General features: G+C 34.9%; 1 protein-coding gene across 1 annotated transcript; it reads left to right on the forward strand.

The window, feature by feature from the left end:
* The first annotated feature begins 11,824 nt into the window (after positions 1 to 11,824).
* LOC114294677 (GATA transcription factor 4) lies at positions 11,825 to 14,991 on the forward strand. Its single transcript, XM_028238816.2, has 2 exons — positions 11,825 to 12,283; positions 14,099 to 14,991. Exons 1-2 carry the CDS (start codon positions 11,957 to 11,959, stop codon positions 14,747 to 14,749), a joined length of 978 nt encoding a protein of 325 aa, XP_028094617.2. The 5' UTR covers positions 11,825 to 11,956; the 3' UTR covers positions 14,750 to 14,991.
* The last annotated feature ends 11,021 nt before the right edge of the window (positions 14,992 to 26,012 follow it).

Genomic DNA, 26,012 nt, shown 5'->3' on the forward strand with positions numbered 1-26,012 from the left:
TTTGTCCGACTGTATATATTTGAACGAAAAGTCTTTTTGCATACAGATTATCACAGCTCATTGGATATTGTTTATTTACTGTATTGGCTTCCACCAGCCCCTGTACTCTGTATTACTGTATTACTGTTAAGCAGGCCTTTGGTAATCTCGGATTACTGGCCGGTTACGGTGCTAAACCCATAGGAGCGGGTTTGGGTCGTGACATTTTCATACTATTTTTTGAGAGTGCTTTTAAGCTTAAAAATGTGATTTTAAGCCACAAAAAAGAGGGGGTAGGGGGGAAGGAGGGTTAGCCACATTTCCTTAAGCTTGTTGGTTGCTTGAAACCTCTTAGCTTTAGCCTATTTTTCCTCATTTTTTCCACCTCAAAATTTTAGCACTGTTTTTGTGTTGTTTAGTGTTGTGTTGTGTGTTAAATTATGCTTTGAATATTGTAGACGTGTTGTTGTAAGTCCTTATGGATATAGCTTTCAATCCATTTGAGTTGATAGTCCTTTATTGTACTTTTTTATAGCTTTCATACATACTTACACCATTGTAATCACCTTCGCATAATCATCTTTGCAACCTTCCTCCATTCTTTGTTTATTTTGATTAAAAAATTGTGTCCAACACTAGATTGTTGCTCAAAGTATAAGAAAGAGACTTTCCATACTTAATGGTTTAATCTCTTCGGAGGTTCATTACCAAGGCATTGCATCTTTCTCATGCTAAGCACAACCTCTTGTTTGACACTTCTCTTTGTCGCCGGTGCATTTACTTCTAAGGGACTAACTTCCTAGTTACCCTTGGAAATCATAAAGGAAGGTTTCATTATAGCTTGTTATCGGGTTTGGATTTAGGGTCATTATCGCCTCTTTCGGGTTTGATTTCGAATTCATTATTGCTCGTAAACGAGTTTGATTTCTCATTTATGATTTCCCTCGTAGAAAAGGGCTTGAAAAGCTCATTTCTGGGGTTAAGTTAATGCTTGATACTTTTTATTACTTTTGGACTTAGTGGCGTAATCTACACTTTTGGACAAAAAGGAAAAAAAGATAAGAAATGGAAAGGTAAGGTAAAAGGGGCTAATAAAATTGGAGTAAAAGAGGTAAAAAAAAAAAAAAAAAAAGAAAAAGAAAAAAAAAAAAGAAGGTAATAAAATTGAATTGGGCTTAATCAGATGCTATATTGAACATATTGCATCTTGAATCATTATATACTCTTTAGTGATGTTCAATAATTCAAGAAGCAATGTTTACCTCCTTTCCTTAAGGTATCTCCGTGATAGGAATGCGGCATTGTTGCTCTTTCATTTCATTTTATTGAGCTTGTCCTATCGTTTCTAAGATCATCACGCAACAAACGTGCGAAAATTGATGATTTGTGAACCAAATCTACTCTTTCCTTGATCATCTTCATGATAGAGAAGGGCAGCGAGGATAAACATCTCCTGAAAACACTCTGTTTTTGCTTTGTTTCAGCTATGTTGTAGCAGAATAATTCCCAAAAATAGTGGCTGGCCGGCCACCTTTATGTTCGGCCGACCACTTTCCAAGGCCGGTCGGCCGGCCACCTTCTTTTTGTATAGGCAATGGCATTTTGTGGCAGAACAAAGCAGAACCTGAGGCCAAAACAAAATAATTTTCTGACTGCAAAACAGAACAGATTCTAACAGCAAACAAAGAGGTTTTCGGAAGGATATTCTCGGTTATGCGCATGTGGCTCCTCGCCTCCCATTCCATTAATCTAGTGCTTTAGTATTAGTGTGTTGTAATCAACTAGTTAGCTTCTTTCAAGTTAATTCATTTATTTTGTGTTGTAATAATTAATTAAGACATTCATTCGGACCCTCTTTTGTGAGAGCTAATTTGTAATGCTTGTAATATTGTGTATGTTTTCCAACGTCTATTTTTTCTTCCTTTTATTTACTTACTTACGATGGTTGCATGCAGTATCATATTTTCGTTTCATATCTTTACCATGAATAAACATCTATTTTTGCATGCATTGGATTTAGTTCATCACTCTAAACATTGTTGTCATTTCTTACTTACTTGAATACGTACAGTATCGAATGCTTTGAGTTGAGCCATATGTCATGTTAATAAACCGAACCTAGTAGTTGCATTTTGTATGTGTTGCATTAGTCACTTGCATAGTAAAACATGCATTTTTCTAATTATTTTATATCCTTTGGCTTGCCTCCGAGTATTAGGTGAGCATTTTTCGCTTTAGCATATCACATAAGTATTTGTGCTACCATATCAAACATGTTACCATGAGGCTAACTGCTTATTTGATATACCTCTTTGAATGCCGGTGGATGAAGGCTATTACGCTTAAGTTGTGATGACTTTGATTGATGTACATATGAGCTTACTTTTTCAAGTAGCACATATTCAAAATTCTTCGCAAACAAACATAAAATCAAAATATTCTAAAGTGGGAGAAATAGTTTATGCTTGTGTGCCTCACATAGTAAGTTAGAATTAATAATCAGAACAAGAGCATATGATTGTAGACCGCCTGGAACTCTGCTCCGCGCGCGAGGATGCGAATTGTTGTTCTTAGCTACTACAGTTCAGACTCACGTCACGGTTCTGAATCTAATCTCAAAAAGTGTAATGTAAGACTGATAAATCACCAAAAAGTCTAAATCCGGAAAATCGTTTTGAAAAATCGATTTTAATCAAAAAGCGCCAAACATGAAATGTTTTGCCAGATTTTAGAATCGCCACCTAAATGTTTTGTTTTTGAGAAATTTAAGAAACCCTGACTCGTGCCTAAGGCCACATGTCCGTCATCACCAAAGTTGCCTCGGCTTGGAAACTTGGGTACGAGGAGGGAAGGTCATGAAATGAGCACCCCCGCTTGCCCGATCAAAGATTGGCCTTTACTAACATGATATGTTGTTTTTGAAAACACATGCGTTCTTATTCCGATTATTAATCTAGAATTACTATGTGATGCGCACAGCATACAAGTATAGACTAAATCACTCAAGTTGGAACAAAACATCTCATGTTTATTTGTTTGAAAATGGTTTGAAGATGCTACTCGCAAGTAGGCTAAGTCGTGGATTTGCCACCCTCAAGTGGCCTTAGAAAACAACATGATTCTGCCACCTCAAATGGGCTTAAAACTCGCATTTCGACGAATTGTTCCAATTCAAGTAGTAAAACTTTCATCCACAGGCATTCATGCAGTTAATCAATTAAGCAATTAGCCTCATGGCAAGAATGCTATCATGGCAGCACTTACACACATGCAAGATGCTAAAGCGTAAACACTCACAGTGTACTCCGAGACAAAAAAGAAGCTAGTTAGTAATCAATGCATGATCCTAGCTATGTCAAGATGCCTAATGCAACACATGCAAAAATGCAACCAAAATAGGCTCTACTATCTAGAATGTCATGTGAATGCAAATAGATAACATGTATTCAAATTGGTATTAAAATATAATGCAGTTTGTATGATGCGCCGAGCCCAGTGCATGCAAGACAGATGAATGGATGCACGTATGCAAGCATAAGGATGTTAATTGAAATGTGCCCTAAACTAATCATCAAAAGCTATTAAGTAAAAGGAGAAAGACGTGGAGTTAGAAGACATTCACACACACGCACACACTTATTGCAATAGTTGTGCCCTCTCGACGGAGGGTCTGAATAATAAGCTAACTACCTAATCTAAGCTAATTAAATTAATTATTACAAAACAAAACTAATAAGTAGCTACAACTAATTATTACAACACAAATGAATAGCTAATTGCATTAACTACTTAAGTACAAAATTGAATAGCTAACTAGCTAAGCAAAGTAATTAAAAGGAGCCTCGGGGCGAGAAGTGCATGCATGCTCGGTCTCCTTGTTCGGAAATCCATTACGATGTCCCAACTTGCCTCTGTTTGCAATTGTTCTCAGGACAGTGTACAAACCTCCAGATAGCTTCTACTCTATCATGGGAACCTCCAGGAAGGCTGCCAACCACTTATTGGTGTTGTAGACCACCTATAGACCACTTACATTTGCTGCAAACCAGAAAAAGTGGTCGGCCAGCCACTTTCACTGGTCTGCCAACCAGAAAATGCTGCCCAACTCCAATTTGCTGCAACAGAGAACAAGAAGGGACACAGCAGTGTATTTGCAAGGTATATGTGCACAACCACCCTCCCTATCATTTCTTAAGCTCAAGGGAGTGTAATTCTCGATTCTCGGGCCACCAACCATACATCACAATGCACGATGGCCGAGAAGCCAAGTTTGCACAATTTAATGTCAATGAATGCACAAATAACACATAAGAGCCTTAACCTCTGTCATGCATGATCAAGAGGGTCGGTAACCGAGAAATGAGGCACGTTTCATTACTTCAAGTATGAAACGTCCCTCATTTCTCATGTTTGGATTAACACCCTATCCAAACACAATGCAATGCAACAACACTCCAAGCATAATGCAATGCAACAACATGCGAGCACAATGTAATGCAACAACATGCAAACACAATGTAATATAGTAACATGCAAACACAATGCAATGTAACAACATGCAAACAACATGCTCTTCTATGAATGCTAGGATGGCATGCACAAGGTTCCAACATATGAATGCATGGCAAGTTTAGAAGCTTAATGCATCAAAGCTAGGAAAGAACATCTCACAAGAGGCATGCAATACAATGCTTAATGGACTTAAATCGAATATGGACAGACCTAAATCATGCCAAAACAGTGGCCACAATACTCTGAAATGATGGCATGAAAAGTAAGATAATGCATGCTCATGCATTGGCTCATCAACTAAGAATAAGAGCACAACTCTCAAACATGATTAAGAAGTGATAAACATGGAAGTGTGACAACACTATATGCTCTGAAATCAGGTGTGGAATGATGCCAAATTATCCAAATAGCTCAAAGATAGCATGCTAGAAGGCCTAAGGTACAAGGCTACCAAAAGGGACTACACAAGAGGCATGCAATACATGGCACAAATGATCGAATCAACCATAGACAGAGCTCAAGTAGGCCAAAACAAAAACCAAAACATGCTGAGATGGGAGCTCAAAAGTCTAGGCATGCATGCATACGTATTGGCCCATAAATGAGGCACAAAGGCATAACCCTTAAAAGCGCTCAAAGAGTGAAAGAAGTGAGAACATGACAATGATATATGCTCTGAAATATCATGATAAATGATGTCATGACATGCAACTATCACAAGTATGGCATGCTAGAGGCATGAAAACACAAGGCTAGAAAGGCCAATTGCACTACAACTATGCAATACATGAAACATATGGCCAAGACAATCCAAAACAATCCTAGAGTATGTCCAAACAATGCTAGAAACATGCTTGAACATAGCCAACATATGCTAACATGGGAGGCATAAAGTATAATGCATGCAAGGCCAATGAGTGGGATTACACTACACCTACCAAAACCAAGCATCAGATGACTTCACCAACAAAAATCAGAGTTGTATCATGGCAAAATAAGACCAAAAACACACTGAAATGGTAGCCCAAAAGCTTAGGCAAGATGGCATACATATTGGCTCATGTTTAAGACACAAAGCACGACCCTCCAAACACAATTAAAGAGTGGTAAACATGAGAGTATGGAAAAGATATAAGCTTTGAAATACCATGCCAAATGATGCCAAGCCATGCAAACATCACAAGTATAGCATGGTAGTGGCCTCAAAACTCAAGATTAGTGAAGCCATTTACACTATAGCTATACAAAGCAAGCCCCAAAACGCCAATAACACTCAAAACAGTCCTAAAGAATGTCAAAATAACGCTAAAACATGTATAGAGTATGGCCAAGACAAGCTAGCATGAAGGGCCAAAACATCAAGTAAGCTAGGCCAATGGGCAAGATTGCACTACAAGTGCAAGAACCAAGCAAGAGGTGACTCTACCAACCAAAAACAGAGTTATGGAATGTCAAAATAACACCAAAAATGGGCTGAGACTAAGCCAACACATGCTAGAATGGCAAGCTAACTCATTAGGCATACAAGGCTAGTTTGCAAGGATTACACTACAAGTGTAAGAAGCAAAAAACCAATGGACAAACCAACCAAAAATAGAGTTATGGTAGGTCCCAAAAGTCACAAAAATGAGCCTAAACAAAGCCACAAAGAATTAAAAACACATGCTCATTTGGTTGGCCATCAACACATGCAAACAAGAGAAGATGAGGGGGGACTACCCCCTCCTATTTGGGGCCTCAAAACCACATTTCTAACACTAAAAATCCATGGGATTTCAGTGGTTAAAAGTCCAAACAAAGATGGTTTGAAAGGTGGTGAAAGATGGCTCAAAAGGCTTTACAAGCCAAGGAGCAAAATGGAGGGAACACCCCTTAGCCAAACAAGGCTTAAACCACCACTTTGAGGACTGAAAAACAAAGTTTTTTTCAGTTCAAAACCAAGCCCAAAATAGTTTGAAAGGGTGGCAAAACAAGCATGCAAAGTTGGCCAAGATAGTGTACAAAAATGAGCTTAAAAGAGGGAGATGCTTACCCTTGAAGCACAGCTGCAAAATAGCCAAAATTCTGAGCTAAAACCACCTTAGGGGCTCTGAATGATCCTCAAAGAACCTCAGCCCAATGGTGGTTAAGTTTGATCAAGGATGCCTAGGCAAAGGAGAGATATATCTCCAAGTATATCTTTTGCAAGCACACAAGGTCAAGAGGGAGAGCCAACTAGAGAAAAAAAGCTGAAATTTAGCTTTGAAATTTCTAGAGAGAGAGAAATTTTTTAGAGAGAGACGCTCCCAAAATTGCTTCAATGTTCTTCTTTTGCAAAATGGGAGATATGGCTTATATATAGCAAAAAGCAAGAGTTGGTTTGAAATATCTGTCTATGGAACAGCTGGAGGTTGTGGAAGACAGGTGGAGAGAAAATATCTTCAAAAAATATGAGTTTGGGACCTGCAAACCACTTTTCTGGTCGACCGAACACCTTTTTGGGTCGACTGGATACTTTTCTGGTCAGCAGCCCATTTTTCTGGTCAGTAGGAAAATTTTGTTTTCCAAGTCCAAATTCAAATGGGCATAACTCCTTCGTTTGGACTCCTTTTCAGGTCATTATTATGTCCAAATTGAAGCCCCAGAAGTAAGCTTTCCAATGGTGGTAAAATTGCATCAAAATTCCAACTGTGTAAAAAGTTATGTCTATTTTGGTGAAGCCACTCAGTTTTGGTCCTACCCGGATTCATACCGAACTTCTCCCAAACTAGTTTTCTTCTCTCCTTTCCTCTTTTCTTCAACTCCAAACCCCTAAATAAGGTGTTTTGAAATATTTTGCAAAGATTTCATCTCTTTTTCATTCATTTCCACTTTGTCCTTGCTCGGTTTACCGAAAAATGCAACATTTAACGAAATGCGAGCTTCGGAACATCGTAGGAACTTTATTTCCAAAACATTTTGAAAGAGAGGGTTTCAAGGTCTAAAATCTTTTGATCAAGATTGTTTTGGTCCAAAAGGGGCATGAATTTGGGATTTGACTCTCTCTCCTTGTCGAAGAAATTGAACATTTGCCCCGCACACCTTTCACCACCAAGTAGACCATCAGTAGTGCTCAAGTCTTAAGGGCGGTCAAAAATGGGGTGTCTACAATGATGTATATAAAAATCACATTATGATTAGCAAATGTCGATCTTTAATCGGGTGAGTGAGGTGCTTAATTCATAACATTCCCCTCTCATACCTAAGTTTCCGAGCCAAGACACTTTAGTTATGACGAACAAGTGGCCTTTGGCATGAGTCACAAGTTTCCTAAATTTTTCAAAAATATTTAGGTGGCGACTCTGTAATTTGGTAATATAGTCAATTTTGGCATCTCTGATTGTAAATCGATTTTTCAAAGATTTGCCGGATTTGGACTCTTATTTGCGTTTTTCTGTTTCACATTGCACTTGTGAAACCAAATTTTGAATCACGGGAGTCTGAATTGTAAGACTATCGTATCCGAGGAGACTAAACCCCTCTGAAGAGCACAAAAAACTAGCTACAATAAGTTAATAGTTTTAAATTATATTTATTTTTTTGGTTTAAATATTTAAAAAATGAATAATATTTTGAAGTAAATATTTTTATAATTTTAAGTTACATAATACTAAATTTAAATTTATAATTTCCTTTTACAGATATTCAAATATCAAATTAGATGTGGCTTAGATATGATTAAATTTATTTATTTGACTTTCTATATATAAATCTATATATATTTTTTAAATTTAAAATTTAAAATTATAGATACAATTAAATTCTCCAATAGTTGTATGTCACTTGTATTTCTTTACTTTTAAAATTTTATATTAATGCTTTGAAATTCCTAGAGTCTCTTAGATCAAAAGTTTCTTTTGCTCGGTAATAATATACATATAGATATAGATGAGAGTATACTCTACACCTAAGAAACACACTAATTGATAAATTAAATATGTACTAAATAGAATTGAAACTGAAAATTATGAAAAATATAATTATTGACTTTTAAAGATTACATATATAAAATCAATAAAAAATACAATTATTTTTTTATTTTATTTATAATCTATGTGATAGAGTTATAATCAATCACAAATTCTAATTTTTTTTCCACTAATATTGACAATTTAAAAGACTATATGACACATTGATCCATTATATATCTTAGAAATAACAAATATGCAAAAAATCTCACACCTAATCTTAACACCGAGCCTAAAAATTATTTGTAGTTACTTTAAAATTTGAAGGAGGCATCCATGATTATCTTCACATATGGGTTTGGTTTATTGTTGTTTAGTTACTAACAGAAGCCATACAGACGTGGAGATTAAGCTTGAATGAAAGGAAAAAATAAAAAGAAAAAAATTAAACACCAATAAAATCTTAACAATCGCCATTTTATAAGAGAGAGAGAGAGAGAGAGAGGCGTACAAAATATTTATTCTGGTAGAGATGAAGATGTTTCTTGTGTAAGCTTCCTTTTTTATTTTGAAAGTAGTGAAAGATGTTTGTTGTGCAAGCTTTTTTTTTTTTTTTTGGGTAAAATATACAGGCTTCATTTGGGAAGAAAAAAGTTGGGCTTCGGTTAAAATAGCCACAAAAAACAAAAGGGGAACTTACCAATAAATCCTATATACAAAGTTCAAAACCCATCTAATCCCAAAACAAAACATTTGTACCAATTAGTCCTATATATTTTTAATTATTATAAAAAAATCCTATTTTTTTTAAAAAAATTTACAGATTCTGTTACATCCTATAACAGTCGGACTTCCGTCAGACGGTCACCGAAAACTCGCTGGAATGTTCAACATCACCGGGAAATCGCTAGAGTGTCGCTGGAAAGTTGTTGGAGTATCGCCGGGAAGCCGCCGAAAGTTCACCGTACTGTTATGAACGGCAATGGAAGTCACATGAATGTCCAAAACATTCGTTGTACGTTAAGAACATCATTGGAGACTTATCGGAATGTCCAGAATGTTCGTTGGACATTAAGAATATCATTGGAAACTTACCGGAATGTCCAGAATATTGCCAAAAAAAAAGAATAAATGGAGAAATTAGAGAGAAAAAACATAGCAAAATATGCTAAATATCGATAAACTAAAAGAAAAAAATGTAACGATAAAAAATAGCAACAATGGAAAAAACATATGTTATTTTTCAATTTTTGTAGGATTTAAGCAAATAATCTCCAATATTGATCAAATTGAAAAACAAGTTTTGAAATTGTAAAATGTTACAGTTTCAGAGCAAAAATCTATTAAGTATTTATCCTTATTAATCAAACTGAAAAATATGTTATGAAACTGTAAAACTTTACAGTTCTAAAGAATGTTATGAAACTGCAATTTTTTGCAGTTTTAAACCATGATTCATTCCAGCACCAAAAAAAATTGAAATTGCAAATTTTACAATTTTCACCGCCTGTAACTAATACTTAAAAACAACTTATTCAAAATTTGAAAATTTTCTCTATTAAAACAGAAAAGTAGACTTGTGTAACAGAGAAAAGGTAAAAAAAATTGAAAAATCGAAGGAAAGAATAGATATAGAAAGAATATTATATTCTGGCAACTATTTTTAGTTTAGATCTAGTCGGATCTCATATAGATCTACTTATCAGATCTGAGTAGATCTACTCATCTTCTTGGCCGTCTGTGATGATGAAGTCACGAGTTGATGTCGATGGTTAGTGGTTACTGGTGAATCCTAATCAATGGTGGTTGTCGGTCACCGGTGACAATATATTAGAAAGAGAAAGAGAATAAGAAAGGTGTGATCACCGGTTGTCGTCCATGACAAAGAAAATGGAAGGAAAACGCAGAAAAAGAGAGAGAGAGGAAAACGTAAAAAATGAGACAAAAAACACACACACACACAGAGGGGAAAAGTAGGACTTTTAGGTCTACTCAAAAAGTTGTAAGATTAAATAGTGTGCATATATTTCAAACAGGACCTATGAGTAATTTTTCCGAAACAAAATAGACTTTTTAGCCTAATAATCCAACCCATAATCATTACATTCTTTTTCTCACAAAAAAATCAAAAAAGTTAAAAGCCTTTCCCAAACGAGACTTTTTAGTCCCAGGTTAAAATAGCCAAAAAAGTCATCCCACTTTCCAAATGAACCCACAATATATTTTTATTATGGAAAACAATCCCTTAAATCATGTGTATTTTGAAATTTAAATCCCTAAATGATAGGTGAATTTAATAATTTTTTTTATTGACTATAATTTTAATAAATTTTAATTTTTAGTAGCCAATAATATATATTTAAAAATAATAAAAAATCAACATAATTGAATCAGAATTTTAAAACTTCTACATCTCTTAAAGTTAAAAACATCTTTTTTTTTTCTTAATACGGATTGTTCTGAAAAAATAAGTTAAAAGTGAAAATTTTAGGTTACGTTTGGTAAAGTTTTGTAAATATGATTTGAGGATATGAATTGTATTTTGAGTTTGTGAGTTTTGAAATTATAATTTGAGTGTGAAAAATTTGTTTGGTAAATGAGTTTTGAAAAGAGTTCTCGAATTGAGTGATGTGACATAATTTTTATATAAAAACTTACAATTCATAACCAAACACAACCCAAAATTCTATTCAAAACGCATAAAAAATTAAAAATATTTTTTTATTTAACATATAAAAATAACAAGTGCAAAAAAAAAAAAATTTCAAGAACATTGTTCCGGTCAACCGACAGGACGTCCGGAGGGACATTCGGGTACACTATTTTTCAAATGCGGGTGTGAAAATGTGTTTTGAAAACCGTAAATAATCGCCGCACTCGAACTTGAGTGTAAAATCATGATTTAAAATCTGTACCAAACACATCCTTAATTTTTTATGACATTTTAAAATATATATATAAAAAAATAAAGAAATAAAACAATTCAAAAGACGTTAAAAATCAAAACACTGCTTCTAATGGCCCTATTTGGTAGACCTTATTTCTATCTTATTTCAGCTTTTAGCTTAATTGAAGTTATTTTGATGTGTTTGGTTCAGTTTAACAATACATCTTATAATTTTTTGTAAGTCAAAAATTAACTTATTCTTTAAGTAGGGGAGAAGAAGTTTAATTTATAAGTCAAAAATCAACTTATGTTCATAATTATAAATTATAAGTTGTTAAAATATAAGTTATAATCATTTTTTCATAATTCTACCAAACGGGACCAATCCCGCCCCCAAAAGAGGCCATAGATTGGCAAGTTTAAATAAGCTTGACAAAAATAGTAACAAGTGAATTTGCCATTATGTATAGTTTTTTTTTTTAATAAATAAATAATACAACAGGTAAAGATGCTTCAAAATTTTCTTATATTTGTACTTGGGGCCCTCCTTTTACTCATCAAAAACCCACACAACACCACTTTCAGCTCTGTCCGCCCGTTTTCTTTCTCTTTTTCTGTCTCTAAATTCCCAAGGAACCGTTACCAAACACCAATGGAGGCTCCGGAGATCTTCTTTGGCGGCTATTTTTCAGCCCCAGGAAACAAGGATTTCTCGCCGGAAAATTGTTTCTCCGATCACAAACCGTTTGGTAATAACCAATTCACCATTGACGACCTGCTCGACTTCTCCAAAGACGATCAAGTTATTATGAACGATGCTTTCTTCGACAATCTTCCCCGGAATTCTGCTGATTCTTCGACCGTCATGGTCGTTGATGGCTGCAATGCGTCGGTTTCCGGCAACGAATCTCAGTTCTCCGGCAATTTTGTTCGCCGGAGTTTTACTGATGCTCAATTCTCTGGCGAACTCTGCGTTCCGGTAATTTTACTATTCAATGTTTGTTTGAAATTAAGGTGCTTATTTTAATATGGAAATCACATTCTAGTAATATTTTATTTTCTACTATCAATGACTTTTTATCAGGAAAAAAATTTGTGTGATTTTTAATCTCTATGTAAACAATTTGAGCAATTTGCTGTGCATTTCGTGGACAACCAACAATTCCGCATTTTTTTTTTAAATTACATTATGGAGAAATATCAAATCAGTGAGGATTTGAAAAAATAATTACAAATTAGCGAAATTTTTTTATAAATAATTATAATTATAATTATAATTTTTTTTCATAAATGTGTAATTTTTATTTATTTATTTATTTTTTCTGATTACACTGGGCTGCAATTACCACTTATTAGAGCATCTTTAGCAGAATACCTAAATTTTACCCTAAAATATTATTAAAAAATTTATTTCCTATTTTAGGAATTACTTTTTCAATTACTTTCCAACTCCTTATTATTTCTTTATTCTATTAACAAATTTCCTATTTTTTTCTCTTTTTTATTAAAATATAATTTTTAATTATAAATTTTAAAAAATTAAAAATACTGCAGGTCCCTCAACAAAGTAAAGAAATATATATATATATATAAAGGAGCTACACTGACCCTTTACAAATAGAGAGTCACTGTAATAAAAACTAATTTAAGGAATTATTTAGAAGAGTTGATGGAGGTGTATAAAGGGATTTTAGCCCCTTAAAATAGGTAAGGGGTGGGTTTAGGGAGAGAGATAGGAATGCTCTTAATCTGTTTGTAGTCTCTTCTCTCTAAATTTTCTGTAAAAATTCAATGTATTTTAATTTTCTGAATTCATTTTTTTAGAAATTAAGTTTTTTACTTTTCTTTTTTTATTTTATTTTAATTTTTAGTGCACACTTTTAAAATTTTAATCAATTTTTTTACTTTTTTATATGTCCTTACTTAGATGTATCTAAAAATAATATTTAAAAAAATTAATAAATAGACAAAAATACAAAAAAAAAATGTAGTGAATTCTCATTTATTTTATATGATTTTATATTTTTGGTATTTAGTGAATTTTTTTAAAAAAAATTCACAAATATTATACTTTTTAAGTGTATTTATATTACGTGTATCTAAAAATTAAAAAAATTATTTAAATTTTTTAAAAATTCAATAAAAATAAAAAAAAATATGAAAAACAAAGAATTTTAATTTTTTAAAAAGTGAATATTAGAAACTCAAACTAAACAAGCTGATTAATTTTTAGGACATTTGAAAATCATATTTACCTTGAAACAGATTGTTTTATTTCAGATTTTTTTTGAGTGAGTTTGAAATCAATCCAAAAATGATAATAATAATAAAATTACCCCTTTTATTTTTAGTAATTTTTTAAGATTTGTGTCAAAAATTTTTCCTTTCAATAAAGAATTTTGAAAAAATTCACTTTCTTTTCGTTTTTAGTAAAAATTTTTTCCTAACCGATCTAAACTAAAATTGAGTAGAATTAAAAGTGTAATAAAACTTTTTAATTTTTTTTTATTCTAAATTAAAAAAATAAAAAACAAATCCAAGCACATTTTTAGGAGTTGTTTGGAATTACCTAAATAAATGTACTTTTTATCTTTTTACGAAAATATGTGTAAAAAAGTAGAGAGATTAAGTGATGAAAAAAAATAAAAAGATAAAAAAATAAATTATTTTATGTATGTCAAACTTGACCTTAGTATCATGCACGTGTCCAAACCTGTAACAGAACTCAAAATTTTGAAAATGTATTGTATTATTAAAACAACTTATTTTCTTTTTTTTTTTTGGGTGTGAACAGTACGACGACGTGGCTGAGCTGGAATGGCTCTCGAACTTCGTGGACGACTCATTCTCTACCGACAACTTACAAAACCTCCAACAAATCTCCACCACCGCAAAACCTCCCACCGACACCTCATCATCCGAAACGCCACGGGACTTTCGGCCCAAGACATCCACAAACCGACACAACCCGCCGATATTCACTCCCGACGTGTCAGTCCCAGGCAAACCCCGAAGCAAGCGCTCACGCGCCGCCCCTTGCGACTGGTCCTCCCGCCTTCTCACCCTCTCACCCACCTCCGAACCAAACGAAACGACGCCGTCGAAGAAGAGGTACACCGCCGAGACTTTAGTCAGAAAATGCCTGCATTGCGCCTCCGAGAAGACTCCGCAGTGGCGGGCCGGACCTATGGGTCCGAAAACGCTGTGTAATGCGTGTGGGGTCCGGTACAATTCTGGCCGGTTGGTACCCGAGTACCGACCCGCTGCGAGTCCGACCTTTGTATCGACGAAACACTCCAACTCGCATAGGAAGGTTGTCGAACTCAGGAGACAGAAGGAGCAACAGCTGCTCAGTCAAAGCTCAGGTTTTGGCGTATCCAACGGTCAAGAATACTTGATTCATCATCAAAGTGGCCTTGATTACAGGCATATGTTGGAGTATTAGGGTGGAACTTTTGAGTTTTGATATTCGAATTTCTAGGGGAGTTGAAATTGTTTACTAATTTCCAAGATTTATTTTATTTTATTTTATGTAATTTGAGTCTTTAAGAGAACTGAAAAAAAGGAATGGAGGGAGAAAGTGGTCAATTGGTAGTAGCCGGTCTAATGTTCTCTAATTTTTCTTTTGTTATCAATTGGCATTTTTGCCAAATTTGGCAAATTGAGAATCAAATTTTAGTTCATAAATTTATTTATTTGTAAAAGTTATTATTTGCATTATAAAGTTTAATATTTTTTTTACCTTTAATTGAGAGGAGAGTATTTGGTATGATAGAATGAAATGAAATGAAAATGTAATGAGAGTTCAAATATAAGGTTGAATGGAATGAAATGCTCAATCACATTCCATTGTTTGGTTGTCAACATAGAATGATATAGGAATAAAATGAAAATTCTCATTTTCATGTTTGATTACACCTATTAAACTCATGGAATGAAATAAATTTTTAATACTTATTTATTTATTTATTTTACAAGTTGGTAACAAATAAATTAAAAATTTATATAGATCATGATAATATTAATAGTTGTAAAAGTGATGGCATAAGTTGTAGTAGTGTTGGCGGCGGCGGCGGCGGCATCGGTGATGGTGATAGCAACGTTAGTAAGACGATGATAGTAGATTGATGTGGCTTTAGTGGTAGTGGTGGTGGTGGTGATATATAAGGTGGTGTTGTGGTTATAACGGTAGTAGTGATGGTAATAGTGGTGATGATATCAGTAGTATGGTGGTGATAGTATAGTGATTGTGGCGGCAACTATGGTGGCGGTACTAGTGGTTGTGGTGACAATAGGGTGGCGGTGGCAATAGGTTGGTAGAAGAATAGAATAACGGTGACGGTAGTTAAATAATAATATATATTTTTTTAAGCACTAACAAAAAAAATAATAATAAAATTCTATGGTAATTCTATGATAAAATGGAATTGCCATTCTTTAACTTGAAGGAAAGAATATTTATTCTCATATTTTATTAAAATAATTATTTTGATAGAATAACTATTCTCACATAAATAAGACATTCCAAACATAAAAAGGAGAATATAAAATTTGAATGATTCCATTTCAATCCAAACTATCATACTAAACAAAATTTGAACGGACATTTCATTTTAATTTATTCTATCGTAGTAAAGGTGCTCGAAAGGTGAGAAAACATCTATTGAAATGTAGTTTGCATTCATGCAAATAGTGGTGCACCACTTTCTTTCTTTTGTTTAATCAAAACCTAGGGCCATAAAAATAGTCTTTTGCCATGTCATCTGAAAAAGTTTGACCTTTAGTACACGAGGAACCGTCAAACATGAGAAAATTATAATTTACTCCAAAGTAAATACATTTCAAATTCAATTCCGTGACTTGAGCGGTTGATGAGCTCCACTGGTATCTTGATGGTGAGTACCTTCTTATGAGTTAGGTTAAATTAAGCTGACAACCGACTACCTCGAAGCCTGGACCTACGAACGTAATGATAACACCTCAAAACATCATTTCTTTATGACATCAAGGATCTGGCTGTAAAAGTGAAACTCATTATTTTTATGTTTTCTTGTAGAAGATAATATGACAAATGTTTTAGAATTAATAGAGTGGAGCAATACTTTAGGACTTTTCTTAAGTGTGCCTTGCATATGGTATGCAAGGCACTTACACCCTTCTATTTTGCATTTACACATTTGTATGTATTGGGTTATATCAAAATATTTGAAAACTTACACATTGGTGACCTGCTAAGCAGGTCACTTTCCACGTAAATTAATAAAATAATATATTATATGACTAAAGGTGTAAATGGTCACAAAAAATGTATAAGTTTTCACAAAAGGGGTATATTTTCACGAAAGCCGTAAGGAATTTCAGAAAAAGACGTAACTGAGTTCTGAAAAGTTACACATTTTTCTGAAAACTTACGCCTTCTGTGAAATCATTTACACCTTTTATAAACACTTACTCCTTTTGTGAGTTGACTTACCAAAGGTGTAAACAAACGAAAACTTACACATTTTGCTTAAGCTTACACCTTTTCGTGAAAATATTTACACCATTTTTGAAAAGTTACTCCTTTTGTGTAAGAATTTTTGGCATAACATTTATACCTTTTCTTCGAACTTACACCTTTTGTGGAAGCCCAACTTAAAGCTTTTTCGGAAGTCACTTATACCTTTTGTGAAAAAATAAATTCATCAAATGTACACCTTTTGCTTCAGCTTATATCTTTTCGTGGAAGTGCTTATATTTTTTTTGAAAAGTTACTCCTTTTATGTAAGAATTTTTGGCATAACATTTATACATTTTGCTTCAAACTTACACCTTTTGTGGAAGCCCAATTAAAGCTTTTCGGAAGTCACTTATACCTTTTGTGAAAAAATAAATTCATCAAATTTACACCTTTTGCTTCAGCTTATACCTTTTCGTGGAAGTGCTTATATTTTTTTGAAAAGTTACTCCTTTTGTGAAATAATTTTTGTCATAAGATTTATACTTTTTGTTCAAACTTACACCTTTTGTGAAAGAGTATATAAGCACAAAAGTATAAATGTTATGCCAAAAATTCTTACACAAAAGGAGTAACTTTTCAAAAATTGTGTAAGTATTTTCAGGAAAAGGTGTAAGCTTTAGCAAAATGTGCAAATTTCATGAATTTTTTTTTTCACAAAAGGTATAAGTGACTTCCGAAATAGCTTTAAGTTGGGCTTTCACAAAAGGTGTAAGTTCGAAGAAAAAGTATAAATCTTATGCCAACAATTCTTACACAAAAGGAGTAACTTTTCAAAAATGGTGTAAATATTTTCACGAAAAGTATGAAGGAGTAACATTTCAAAGTGTTGATAACCAGAAAAAGAGTAACAAAGGGTTCATTTCAAAATGTTCGTAAACACAGAAGGAGTAATATATGTTCATCTCAAAGTAGTAAACACAAAAGGAGTAACATTTCGAAGTGTTCATAAACCAATTGAGACAACCACTGAACAAATCAAAGGGTTCGTGACCCCCGCTGACTACCTAAGCGTCGGTGGGCTCCGGTGCTCACAGCCTTCTGAGATCGACACCTCCACTAGCACCGCCGCCGCAAATCAAAGGTTTTTTGAAAGATTGGCTATCGATATTGGTCTCTCTGTGTCGATGTCGGTCTCTCTCTGTCGATCCCTGTTTATCTCGGTCTGTCTCCAGCGATCTTGGTCGGTCTGTGTCCATGTGGGTCTCTTCTCTGTCGATCTCTGTTGATTTCGGTCCCTCTGTCGATCAGTGTCCATCTAGGTCTCTATGTCTGTTGATCTCAGTCTATCTCTCTCTCTCTCTGTCTGTCCGTTGCTCTATATTAAAAACGGTTCTCTTTTACATTGACATACTTGGTTGGATTTGGGCTCGGAGTCGCTATTCCAAGCCCTCCCAGACTCATCTTCTCTTAAACGGAGTTCTACTGGGAGAAAGGCCAAGCCCTCCGAAACGCCCTTCTCTCTTACATTGCCATTAGCTGAACAAGACAAATACAGTGTGATTGGATTTTAGGAACTTACAAAAAAAACGGAACTTAGACGTTTTGCGAAATTACTTACATCTCTTTGTGGCATAAGATTTATACTTTTTCTTCGAACTTACACCGTTTGTGAAAGCCCAACTTAAAGCTTTTTCGGAAGTCATTTATACCTTTTGTGAAAAAAAAAATTCATCAAATTTATAAATTTTGGTTAAGGTTACAGCTTTTCGTGGAAGTGCTTACACTATTTCTGAAAACTTACTCCTTTTGTGTAAATATTTTTGTCATAAGATTTATACGTTTTCTCCGAACTTACACCTTTTGTGAAAGTCTAACTTAAAGCTTTTTCGGAAGTCAATTATACCTTTTGTGAAAAAATAAATTCATCAAATTTACACATTTTGCTTAAGCTTATACCTTTTCGTGGAAGTGCTTATATTTTTTTTGAAAAGTTACTCATTTTGTGTAAGAATTTTTAGCATAAGATTTATACATTTTTTTCGAACTTACACCTTTTGTGAAAACCCAACTTAAAGCTTTTTCGGAAGTCACTTATACCTTTTGTGAAAAAATAAATTCATCAAATTTATACCTTTTGCTTAATCTTATACCTTTTCGTGGAAGTGCTTATATTTTTTTTGAAAAGTTACTCCTTTTGTGTAAGAATTTTTGGCATAAGATTTATACCTTTTTTTCGAACTTACACATTTTGTGAAAGCCCAACTTAAACCTTTTTCGGAAGTCACTTATACCTTTTGTGAAAAAATAAATTCATCAAATTCACACCTTTTGCTTAAGCTTATACCTTTTCGTGGAACTGCTTATATTTTTTTTGAAAAGTTACTCCTTTTGTGTAAAAATTTTTGGCATAAGATTTATATCTTTTGCTTAGAACTTACACCTTTTGTGGAAGCCCAGCTTAAAGCTTTTTCGGAAGTGCTTATATTTTTTTTGAAAAGTTACTCCTTTTGTGTAAGAATTTTTGGCATAAGATTTATACATTTTCTTCGAACTTACACCTTTTGCGGAAGCCCAACTTAAAGCTTTTTCGGAAGTCACTTATATCTTTTGTGAAAAAATAAATTCATCAAATTTACACCTTTTGCTTAAGCTTATACCTTTTCGTGGAAGTGCTTATATTTTTTTTGAAAAGCTACTCATTTTGTGTAAGAATTTTTGGCATAAGATTTATACATTTTCTTCGAACTTACACCTTTGGTGGAAGCCCAACTTAAAGCTTTTTCGGAAGTCACTTATACCTTTTGTGAAAAAATAAATTCATCAAATTTACACCTTTTGCTTCAGCTTATACCTTTTCGTGGAAGTGCTTATATTTTTTTTTGAAAAGTTACTCCTTTTGTGAAATAATTTTTGTCATAAAATTTATACTTTTTGTTCAAACTTACACCTTTTGTGAAAGAGTATATAAGCGCAAAAGTATAAATGTTATGCCAAAAATTCTTACACAAAAGGAGTAACTTTTCAAAAATGGTGTAAGTATTTTCAGGAAAAGGTGTAAGCTTTAGCAAAAGGTGCAAATTTCATGAATTTTTTTTTTCACAAAAGGTATAAGTGACTTCCGAAATAGCTTTAAGTTGGGCTTTCAAAAAAGGTGTAAGTTCGAAGAAAAAGTATAAATCTTATGCCAACAATTCTTACACAAAAGGAGTAACTTTTCAAAAATGGTGTAAATATTTTCACGAAAAGTATGAAGGAGTAACATTTCAAAGTGTTGATAACCAGAAAAGGAGTAACAAAGGGTTCATTTCAAAATGTTCGTAAACACAGAAGGAGTAACATATGTTCATCTCAAAGTAGTAAACACAGAAGGAGTAACATATGTTCATCTCAAAGTAGTAAACACTAAAGGAGTAATATTTCGAAGTGTTCATAAACCAATTGAGACAACCACTGAACAAATCAAAGGGTTCGTGACCCCCGCTGACCACCCAAGCGTCGGTGGGCTCCGGTGCTCAAAGCCTTCTGAGATCGACACCTCCACTAGCACCGCCGCCGCAAATCAAAGGGTTTTTGAAAGATTGGCTATCGATCTTGGTCTCTCTGTGTCGATGTCGGTCTCTCTCTGTCGATCCCTGTTTATCTCGGTCTATCTCCAGCAATCTTGGTCTGTCTGTGTCCATGTGGGTCTCTTCTCTGTCGATTTCGGTCCCTCTGTCGATCAGTGTCCATCTAGGTCTCTATGTCTGTTGATCTCAGTCTATCTCTCTCTCTCTCTCTCTCTCTCTGTCCGTTGCTCTATATTAAAAACGGTTCTCTTTTACATTGACATACTTGGTTGGATTTGGGCTCGGAGTCGCAATTCCAAGCCCTCCTAGACTCGTCTTCTCTGAAACGGAGTTCTACTGGGAGAAAGGCCAAGCCCTCCGAAACGCCCTTCTCTCTCACATTGCCATTATCTGGACAAGACAACTACAGTGTGATTGGATTTTAGGAACTTACAGGTTTTCAGGGGAAAAAACGGAACTTAGACGTTTTGCAAAGTTACTTACATCTCTTTGTGGCATAAGATTTATACTTTTTCTTCGAACTTACACTGTTTGTGAAAGCCTAACTTAAACTTTTTGTGTAAGAATTTTTGTCATAAGATTTATACTTTTTCTCCGAACTTACACCTTTTGTGGAAAAAAAAATTCATGAAATTTACATATTTTCCTTAAGTTTACACCTTTTCGTGGAAGTGCTTACACCATTTTTGAAAAGTTACTCTTTTGGTGTAAGAATTTTTGGCATAACATTTATACTTTGTCTTCGAACTTACATCTTTTGTGAAAGCCTAACTTAAAGCTTCGTCGGAAGTCACTTATACCATTTGTGAAAAAAAAAATTCATAAAATTTACACATTTTGCTTAAGCTTACACCTTTTCGTGGAAGTGCTTACACCATTTTTGAAAAGTTATTCCTTTTGTGTAAGAATTTTTGACATAACATTTAAACTTTTTCTTCCAACTTACACCTTTTGTGAAAGCCCAACTTAAAGCATCTTCGGAAGTCACTTATACCTTTTGTGAAAAAAAAAAAATTAATGAAATTTACACCTTTTGCTTAAGCTTACACCTTTTCGGGAACATATTTACACCATTTTTGAAAAGGTACTCCTTTTGTGTAAGAATTTTTGGCATAACATTTATACTTTTTCTTCCAACTTACACCTTTTGTGAAAGCCCAACTTAAAGCATCTTCGGAAGTCACTTATACCTTTTGTGGAAAAAAAAAAATTAATGAAATTTACACCTTTTGGTTAAGCTTACACCTTTTCGGGAACATATTTACACCATTTTTGAAAATGTACTCCTTTTGTGTAAGAATTTTTGTCATAACATTTACTCCTTTTGTGCTTATATACTCTTTCACAAAAGGTGTAAGTTGGAATAAAAAGTATAAATGTTATGCCAAAAATTCTTACACAAAAGGAGTAACTTTTCAAAAATGGTGTAAGTATTTTCACGAAAAGGTGTAAGCTTAAGAAAAATGTGTAAATTTGATGATTTTTTTTTCCCAAAAGGTGTAAGTGACTTCCGAAGAAGCTTTAAGTTGGGGTTTCACAGAAGGTGTAAGTTCAAAGAAAAAGTATAAATGTAATGCCAAAAATTCTTACACAAAAGCAGTAACTTTTCAAAAATGGTGTAAGCACTTCCACGAAAAGGTGTAAGCTTAAGCAAAATGTGTAAATTTGATGAATTTTTTTTTCACAAAAGGTATAAGTGACTTCCGACGAAGCTTTAAGTTGGGCTTTCACAAAAGGTGTAAGTTCGAAGACAAAGTATAAATGTTATACCAAAAATTCTTACACAAAAGGAGTAACTTTTCAAAAATGGTGTAATCACTTCCACGAAAAGGTGTAAGCTTATGCAAAAGGTGTAAATTTGATGAATTTTTTTTTTCACAAAAGGTAAAAGTGACTTCCGAAGATGCTTTAAGTTGGGCTTTCACAAAAGGTGTAAGTTGGAAGAAAAAGTATAAATGTTATGTCAAAAATTCTTGCACAAAAGGAGTAACTTTTCAAAAATGGTCTAAGCCCTTCCACGAAAAGGTGTAAGTTTAAGCAAAATGTATAAATTTGATGAATTTTTTTTTTCACAAATGGTATAAGTGACTTTCGACGAAGCTTTAAGTTGCCGCTCACAAATGGTAAAAATTCTTGAACAAAAGGAGTAACTTTTCAAAAATGATGTAAGTATTTTCACGAAAAGTATGAAGGAGTAACATTTCAAAGCGTTCATAACCACAAATGGAGTAACAAAGCGTTCATTTCAAAATGTTCGTAAACACAGAAGGAGTAACATCAAGTGTTCGTTTCAAAGTATTCGTAGTAAACACAAAAGGAGTAACATTTTGAAGTGTTCATAAACAAATTGGGACAACCACTGAACAAATCAAAGGGTTCGTGACCCCCGCTGACCACCCAAGCATCGGTGGCCTCCGGTGCTCACAGCCTTCTGAGAACGGCACCTCCACTGGCACCGCCGCCACAAATCAAAGGTTTTTTTCTCTCTGGCTATCGATCTTGGTCTCTATGTGTCGATGTCAGCCTATTCTCCGTCGATGTCGGTCTCTCTCTGTCGATCCCTATTTATCTCGGCATGTCTCCAGCGATCTTGGTCTGTCTGTGTCCAGTGGGTCTCTTCTCCATCTCCCTCTGTCGATCTCGGAGTGGCTGCTCTGTCGATCAGTGTCCATCTAGGTCTCTATGTCTGTTGATCTCAGTCTATCTCTCTCTCTCTCTCTCTCTCTCTCTCTCTCTCTGTCCGTTGTTCTATATTAAAAACAATTCTCTTTTACATTGACATACTTGGTTGGATTTGGACTTGGAGTCGCTATTCCAAGCCCTCCCAGACTCATCGTCTCTGAAACGGAGTTCTACTGAGAGAAAGGCCAAGCCCTCCGAAACGCCCTTCTCTCTCACATTGCCATTATTTGAACAAAACAAATACAGTGTGATTGGATTTTAGGAACTTCCAGGTTTTGGGGGGAAAAAATAGAACTTACACGTTTTGCGAAGTTACTCACATCCCTTGTGAAAAAACTTACACTATTTGTGAAAGGTTACACATTTGTGAAATAAATTATTTTATAAAATTTAGACCTTTTCGTTGAAATACTTAAACCTTTTGTGAGAAGTTACTAATTTATTAAAAATCATGTCTATTAAAAAATTTACACGTTTTATTGGAACTTACACTTTTTCTGAGAACAGAACTTACACTTTTATTATATGTGCAAATTATTGTGAAATTACTATAAATGTGATTTTGACACTGTGAGTTACATATAGTACCATTTTATGTCACATATTAGATTAAAAATATGATATTTTTTCCCCACACCGCGTACCATTGAATGTAGGGTTAAGATTTAATGAGTTGGACCTGTACATACATACCGCACCCGGCACCCGTACCCGAGTCCGTGTAACACAGTAAACAACTCTTTCTTTCAGTGTTGAAGTTCATGCATAATTGACGGTATTCAACTTAAAACATAGGAAATCCAATTGAAAGAGTTGAAATGAGGATGACGATTTCCAAATTTTGTAGAGAGCTATTCGTTCCCACACCCAATTCTGAATCAAGAGTTGAAGCGTTCACTTTCATGGCTAGCCTTTCCAACAACTTAAGCGGCCAAAGACGATGGCTGAAAACCAATACCTTCTCCCCACCTGAGTCGGATAACCCTAACAGATTAAGGAAGAAGTTTGCCTTCAGTCTTTCTCTAATATCCAACTTTTCTAAGATGTGGTCCATCTGGGCGTCGCAATGCCCTCTGTTTCTGTGGTTGACATGTCTGTAGGTGAACTCTTTAGGAGGGATCTCAACTGTGTACAGTGTGCTCCCATCCCAGGTGATGTTCAACTACTTAACGAAGTTGTTCAGTTTTTCAACTTCACGAACTGTCGTAAGGGTGAGGTGAAGAAATTCAGAAAAGTCAACAAGCCCAGGCAATTTACAAAGAAAATCTCATTTGTAGAAATGGACAACCTTGCCTGTCATTGCACGCAACTTTTGAATGACGGTTAGCTTTCTTTTGAAGTTATCATCTTGCATATATATACAGCAGTTACATTTGAAGAGGAAGGTAGCTGTCATTCATGAGTTGCGGGCTGTCTGGACTTTATTGAGCGAGTTCATGAATGCGTACTCTCATTTGTCTTTTTTATGACCTTCGTGCAGAATGAGAATGGATGGGTACGTTAGTAATATTTGTTGGCAGACAGTGACAGTCTTGCTTGTTTCATTGTCACATACAATTGATGAAACTTGCTTGTACACCTGGAAAAGTATTCTTCTCTGATCTGCCCACTGTCTGAGCACCCGAAGGTAATGGAGCATGGGCCAGGATGCAGCCACCTCGATTCTCTGCAACCAAGTTGCTCAGTAGGAAATTGAAGCCCTCAACTTGATGGCTGGCCTTTCCAACAACTTAAGCGGCCGGAGACGATGGCTGAAAACCAATACCTTCTCCCCACCTGACTCGGACAAGCCTAACAGATTAAGGAAGAAGTTTGCCTTCAGTCCTTCTCTAATATCCAACTTTTCTAATATGTGGTCCATCCGGGCATCGTCAATGCCCTCTGTTTCTATGGTTGACGTGTCTGTAGGTGAACTCTTTAGGAGGGATCTCAACTGTGCATGCACATACAGTGTGCTCCCATCCCAGGTGATGTTCAACTTCTTAACTATGTTGTTCAGTTCTTCAATTTCACGAACTGTCGTAAGGGTGAGGTGAAGGAATTCAGAAAAGTCAACAAGCCCAGGCAATTCACGAAGAAAATATCATTCATAGAAATGGACAACATTGCCTGCCATTGCACGCAACTTTTGAATGACGGTTACCTTTCTCTTGAAGTTATCACCTTGCATATATATACAGCAGTTACATTTCAAGAGGAAGGTAGCTGTCATTCATGAGTTGCGGGCTTTCTGGACTTGATTGAGCATAGAAATGAAATGCGTACTCTCATTTGTCTTTTTTATGACCTTCGTGCAGAATGAGAATGGATGGGTACGTTAGTAATATTTGTTCGCAGGAAGTGGCAAACTTCTTCCTTAATCTGTTAGGCTTGTCCGAGTCAGGTGGGGAGAAGGTATTGGTTTTCAGCCATCGTCTCCGCCCGCTTAAGTTGTTGGAAAGGCCAGCCATCAAGTTGAGGGCTTCAATTTCCTACTGAGCAACTTGGTTGTAGAGAATCGAGGTGGCCGCATCCTGGCCCATGCTCTATTATCTTCGGGTGCTCAGACAGTGGGCAGATCAGAGAATAATACTTTTCCGGGCGTACAAGCAAGTTTCATCAATTGTATGTGACAATGAAACAAGCAAGACTGCCACTGCCTGCCAACAAATATTACTAACGTACCCATCCATTCTTATTCTGCACGAAGGTCATAAAAAAAGACAAATGAGAGTACGCATTTCATGAACTCGCTCAATAAAGTCCAGACAGCCCGCAACTCATGAATGGCAGCTACCTTCCTCTTCAAATGTAACTGCTGTATATATATGCAAGGCGATAACTTCAAGAGAAAGGTAACCATCATTCAAAAGTTGCGTGCAATGGCAGGCAAGGTTGTCCATTTCTACGAATGAGATTTTCTTCGTGAATTGCCTGGGCTTGTTGACTTTTCTGAATTTCTTCACCTCACCCTTACGACAGTTCGTGAAGTTAAAGAACTGAACAACGTAGTTAAGAAGTTGAACATCACCTGGGATAGG

This window comes from Camellia sinensis, chromosome 4 (genome assembly GCF_055761805.1).
Source record: "Camellia sinensis isolate YWXY chromosome 4, ASM5576180v1, whole genome shotgun sequence".
Lineage (NCBI taxonomy): Eukaryota > Viridiplantae > Streptophyta > Magnoliopsida > Ericales > Theaceae > Camellia > Camellia sinensis.